At 39.1% G+C, this 6,000-nt stretch overlaps 1 protein-coding gene across 2 annotated transcripts in view; it reads left to right on the plus strand.

Moving 5' to 3' along the window:
* The window catches only part of LOC120785061 (protein diaphanous homolog 1), a 92,667-nt gene extending 87,311 nt beyond the window's left edge, over positions 1–5,356 (plus strand). For both annotated transcript variants that reach the window (XM_040119379.1, XM_040119380.1), the window contains one exon: positions 2,809–5,356. In XM_040119379.1, coding sequence (XP_039975313.1) covers positions 2,809–2,996 — 188 coding nt within the window. In that variant the 3' untranslated portion in view covers positions 2,997–5,356. The remainder of the gene's footprint in view (positions 1–2,808) is intronic.
* Positions 5,357–6,000: the final 644 nt, after the last annotated feature.

Below are 6,000 nucleotides of genomic sequence, written 5' to 3' on the forward strand. Positions count from 1 at the left end.
CTGAGAATTTCCTATATTTTGCAGTGCCACGTGTTAAAGAAGTACTCCACTGATTTTTATACTGCACTTCTACAAAGTTGCATCAAAGCAGCAGAGGTTGAGATATCCTTGGTCCCTTGTATTGGTCAAGTTCCAAAAACACTGGATCCTACATCTCATCATCAGGGTTATGTTAGTTCTTTCTTTCTGTTGAGTGCCCTTAAATAAATAATTAACTCAAATTACAAACTCACTGGTCAGGGCAATAGAACATTTTTATTGTGTCAATCTGAAAGCTTCAAGGTGCTATATTCTTCCACCTAATTTCCAGTGGAAGGTACTGGAACTTGACTGCGGGAGTCATTCCTTACAAGATCATTCTGGTGATATTCTATATTTTTATTATTATATACAGAAAAATGCATTATTAACTCCTGTTTCAGAAACACTTGCTAAAAACTTAAGTGCCCAGCTGTTTTGGGAAACTTTTATAAACTTAAAAAAACGAAAGTATATGTTTCCATTGACCCAATGTTGAATATTTACTGTACATATTCAGGAGGCATATTCAAAGAGGCTGGGTAAGTCAGAAAGTTGAGAGATGGACTAATGCATTGATGGTTTTGGTCTTTTTATGGGATTTGATAAAAAAATAATAAAGATATGGAATATTGTGAGGCTTATCCTTAAAGCAAAATTTATTTTTTCTTTGTCTCGTGTTAACTATGTAATGTTATGTGAAAAAACTTAAATGTGCTCAGTTAAACTTGGATATTAAGTTATGTATTTACTCCTGAGGGCTGGTTTAGTTCCTGTATTTTAACTGTGTTCAAATATAGAAAGACATTTGCTCAGAATTTTCCTCTCATCACTTCAGTGTGTTGTTCCCAGGCTGCTTCCAATACAACAGCCCTCTGATCCTGACTCTTATCCTATTCTCTGTCTTCTCTCTCAAGAGGGAGTGGAGGAGGAGGATGAGAGAAAAGAGCTGGGTTGACAGCCTTTGATGAGCTTTTCTCTGCGGGTTGGATTTTTTTTAGGACAAGCTCAGCACAGTACACATATATGTAGAGTAACACCCACACGCGCACACTCTTTCTCTCTGTTTTTGGGTCATTCGCATCATTTTTAATTAATAATTTTATGACTAAGGGAGAGGAGGTTCGGAACGGGACGAAAATAGATATGAAGGACGTATGTGAGAGGAGCCTGAGAAAGAGAGAAAGTGTTCCCATGCATTGGTGTTTATGATGGGGAGAAAGCTGTCTCTCTCATAGGAAAGTCTTTGAGATGATAGTTTGACGCCCAAGCTGTCTGTGCTGATCAGTCCAGCTGGGGCTCACATACAAACAAGACAAGTCAACTGTGAACATGACTCTTAATCTCCAAATCCTCCTCATCCTTTTTCTCCCCAGACTCAATTGTGTCTTTGTCACAGCTAGTTCTGGAGACCTGCTCGGTAACTGTATGTGTGTTTGTGTGTTTTTTTTGTTTGTTTTTTTTTTTTTTTTTGCTCCGTCAGAACCATGTGTCAAGTCTTGGTTTGTGTACAATGGTTTATTTGCATGTGTATTCTTATTGATTTGTATCACGGTGTTGATGTATTGATTTGCTTTTAGCACAGGTACGTATTACATCAATGTGTGTGTGTTTATGATAACAAATGTGTCCTTTACTGATGTTAACATTTTATTCAGAGCATATTTTGCTTGAGGAGTGAAGAGCTCTTGACATACACCAGACATAAAATAAGAGCAAACACACAAACACAATCTCCCACTGACCTATATAATTCAAAATGGCGGCTGCGACACAGCTGTCTACCCATGCAGGAGAATGAACAGTGGTAAAGGATAGAAAGAGGGACGGAGAGGTAAAGCCAAGGCTACTGGTGTGTGGATGTGGGTGGGTGGGTGGAGAAGAGGAAATAACAGTATAAGTACGTAGAAGAATAAAAACGACAGCATCCACGGGGCACAATCTGTCACACTTGTTCTGTTTCTCTATCCATCCCTGTGCATCTCTTATTTGTCCTCACTTCATCCACTGTTTCCCTGTGATCTATTCTATGTGTTTCTGTAAATCCTCACAGCTCATTCCTCCTCTAACTCAGTCTCTCCATCCATGTTCTTCTCATTTTCATTCATCCCTGCCTCTTTAATCCTCCCACAGCATGAATCATCTGGCTCTTCATGGTCTCACCCTCCATCTTCCCCCTTCCTTCCCTCCTTGCTTTTACACACTCACCATCTCCATTCCTTCATCTCATCAGTACCACTTCCTCTTCCCCTGAATGTCTCTTATTCCCTTTTTTCATCCCTCTTTTCCAAATTTATTCCAGTTCGTCAAATTCATGTGTAGGTCTAATCTGACATTAGCAGTGAGTTGCTTCAGATGTCACTCTAATCCACACACATACACAGCCATACCAATCAGGCATTTGAGTGTTTGTGTGTCATGGTAACGTGTGTGTGTGTGTTTGTGTGTTTTGGAAAGAAAGCAAGCATCCATTTTGTGTTTTACCATTCAAAACACATACCCAAGCTAATCTTGGTGGCTCACAGTAGTGACTGTCTGTAGCTCACTGCTTGGTGTGTTAAGTAATTGAACTGGTTGACTCTTTATATTTGCAGTGACAATGTTCAGTATTTGGCTGCTGGTGTGGCATTGTATGGCTGACCAACATGTTGTTACACGTCTTTTTTTGCACATACGTCAAATATGTCAATATGTGGCATGCACTGACATATCTGTATGGACTTGACATCTAATTTATCACCATGTCTGTATTTGTTTATCTTACTCACTCTGTGTCTTTCTCTTTGTCAGCCAACCACCGACGAGCTGGTAATGCAGTGACTAACATCCTGGCCAAAGAGCTGATGCAGGAGGGCACGCCTTCGTCAAGTAAACTGCCCGCAAAGAAGAGCAAGTCAGAGGAGAAAGAGGAGCCTAAACTAGAGGGGGCAGAATCATTGGAGGAATTATTGGAGGTTGCTCCCTCTCGGTCTAATTAGGCAGCGCAGGCAGAAAGTTTTTACTCAGTCAGTGATATCCAAACACAGATATATTTCTTAGGCATTCCAGGGACCATCAATCTGAGATTATTTTACTGGAAAAAGGCCTGTTTTTTTGACCTTTTGTCTTAACAGAGGCATCTTTTAGGGTAGCACTGACTGTGTCTTCTGTGAGGGCGGAGAGGGGCAGAGGATGAGGGCGGGGCTCTCACCTCAACTCTTGGATGTCCGCCATCAACCTTTGGATCTTTGCCAATGTTATAAAGATTGCTTTCTTCAGCATGTGCACATTTCTGTTAATGTATTTTTCTCTGTTTCTGTTTCTCTGTATTCTTCCACATCACTCAATTCACCTGACATTCATCAAAGGGCATCTTGAGGAATTCCAAAGACTTACTCAGGAGGGATCCAGCCATTTTTGTGGTTATTTCCAAATTCTAAATTTAGACTTGGAACATCTGGAATTTGGCACATCCTGCAGTTTTCTCTGAAGGTTTCAGCCGCGACCACTTTGTGCTTTTTCAGTTTGTGTTTTTTTTTTTTTTTTTTAAACTATCGAACACATTGTTGGAATTGTCTAAAATACTGTATGTTACTGTTTGTAAATGTTAACAGTTTTTCCTTATTATTGAAAAAAGTGCCAATCAATAGAAATCCAGTCTTGTCATTTCACTTTCAGGCCTTGTCCAGTCAAAGTTTGCACTGGGCTGGTGTGTGGACCAGTCAAACAGTAGTCATCACTTGGGTGTTTCAGTGTGTTGTGTTTTATTTTATTTTTTATTTTTTTTAACCGAGAAGGGATTCAGTTTACTAGTTTGCATACATGAGTTAGATTTCACATAAAAAGGAGGATAATTTACATACACCTGGCTAAGCTGTGTTGCCACATATGCCCAAAAACAGTTATATGAAGAAAATCTTCATTCATCCATGAACATGAACATTCTCATAAACCCCAGAGGGAAGTAGAGTTAGATGGGAGGAAAAAGTTCTTTCACAGTCGGTTAAACCAAAAAAAAAACTTTGCATTTTAAAAGGGTGTTTCCATACGAAACCTAGCCTGAGCAGTTTACATGCCTGTGTGTTTGTGTATGAAAATGTCTGTGTTTGTGTGTGAAGGAAGATGCCTAGATTTAGGTTGGTGTGGACAATCGACTCCCTACTTGTATGTGTGTGTGAGTGTGTGTGTGTGTGTGTTTGTGCATGTAGGTTTGAGCGCACGTGGGTGTCTCCATCTGTAATTACTGTACGGTACCGACCATGCTGTCACAAATGCTAGGTTTCAAAAACTGTTTTGTGGTCTTTCTGTTGAGGATATAGCACACTGGAAAACTGCCCAAAAACTGCTGAGACAAGTATGTATGTTTGTTCAGTTGTGTGCGTGCGTTCCTTCGTTCTTAACCCACTTTCCCTCCCACTGAACTGCAACAGTAGTTGCTGAATGTCTGGCCATGCTTATATTGGTATTCAGTAGCCATCAGCATACATGTTGTCATGATGTTGTGGTGTAATGACAGGAATCCTGAGAGGTAATGTCAGGTGCTCCATGCAATATTTATTCCTATGCAAACACAATACTGTAGCGTGCACTCTAGCCCTGAAGTTCAGCATTTCAAGAATGAATAAAATCTTCCTTTTTTTTTTTTTTTTTTTTTTTTACATGACATCTTCCATAAAAAAAAATTGAATGTCTTTGAACATAGAAGATTTGGCACTTAAACAACATTAAAATAAATTAGGTTCTTTAAGTTCAGTAGGTGTAGAAATCTTTTTTTCAGATGAAGTGCTAGTGCCACAGTTTAATCCAGTAACACAGAATAATTAGGTACAATACCCCATAGACTGCTGCGCCAGTTCTCAAGCACAAAATATGTTGTAGCTGTGTTTAAACCGGAGTCATGACTTCAGTTTTATCTCTGCGATATTCCCCTCTCTTCAGGTGGAAAGTGCCAGATGATTGTGTGTACCAGATACCAGCCGTTTTCAACAATAAGGAGAGAGAAAGATTGAAAAAAATGAAAAGGATATCAGAACATCACTGGAATATTTTTTTTATTATTATTTGAGTCATTCCTTTTGCTCACTAATTCCTTTTTTAAGAAAATGTTTTCTATGTGAATTTTTACAGTTGATTATTTTAATGTATTTGAATGGAGACAAGATTTTTCTCAGATTCGTTATGTACACAGAATAATGCACATAGCCATTCTGTTTGCTACACAACCATTAAAAATGTCCTAAGTAATTAAATGATTTGATTGGCTCATTCTTTTCTCAATGTACACATCATCTGTTGATGTTTTAATGTGATAAAATGTTAGTGTGTGTAATTTGCAGCTCAGTTGTATTCCTTTATTTTTGCCAAAGTAAATTCCTCTTGAAGCACATTTCTTGTACTTCTCTCTCCTCCCCCTTCTTCCTTCACTCTCTCCCATGTAAACACATTGTGCAGTAAAATACCAGATAGGCACTGCACTCTGAGAGTCTAATTTTATTGCCAAAAGACAGCAGAAGAATTAATAAACAATGGAATTAGTCATTTTTATAGAGAAATTCCAGGCTTTTCCATGGCTCCTGGGGTTCCAGAGACATTTTCCAACATTTCGTGTGTTCAACTTGATCCCGCACTAGGACCAATTAACTGTGTGAAAGCGAGAGTGATAAGAGTTGATGCCTTACGCTGTTCGCCATGAGTCCCCTTTCCATTTCTGTTCAGACCATCCATCTCCTCGCCACCTCCTCTTTTGCCTTAATGTCCATTATTAACATCTAAACTCAGATAATTGCACTCCAGCAACAACAGAGATAAAATGGTTAACTGAGACCAGAGCATTGAGATTTATTGTACCTTTAGAGTGCTGTTAGCCCAGTTGTTCAAAGATTTACTAAGACTTGACACAGCCCTCTCTCGAGCCAAAAAAGGCCTTACACAACTTTTTCACATATGCAGTCATGCTCCCCAAAGACCTGTAAACAGACTTTATTTGTCTCAAATCTATGGAGC

Source organism: Xiphias gladius, chromosome 23 (assembly GCF_016859285.1).
Source record: "Xiphias gladius isolate SHS-SW01 ecotype Sanya breed wild chromosome 23, ASM1685928v1, whole genome shotgun sequence".
NCBI classification, from domain to species: Eukaryota; Metazoa; Chordata; class Actinopteri; order Istiophoriformes; family Xiphiidae; genus Xiphias; species Xiphias gladius.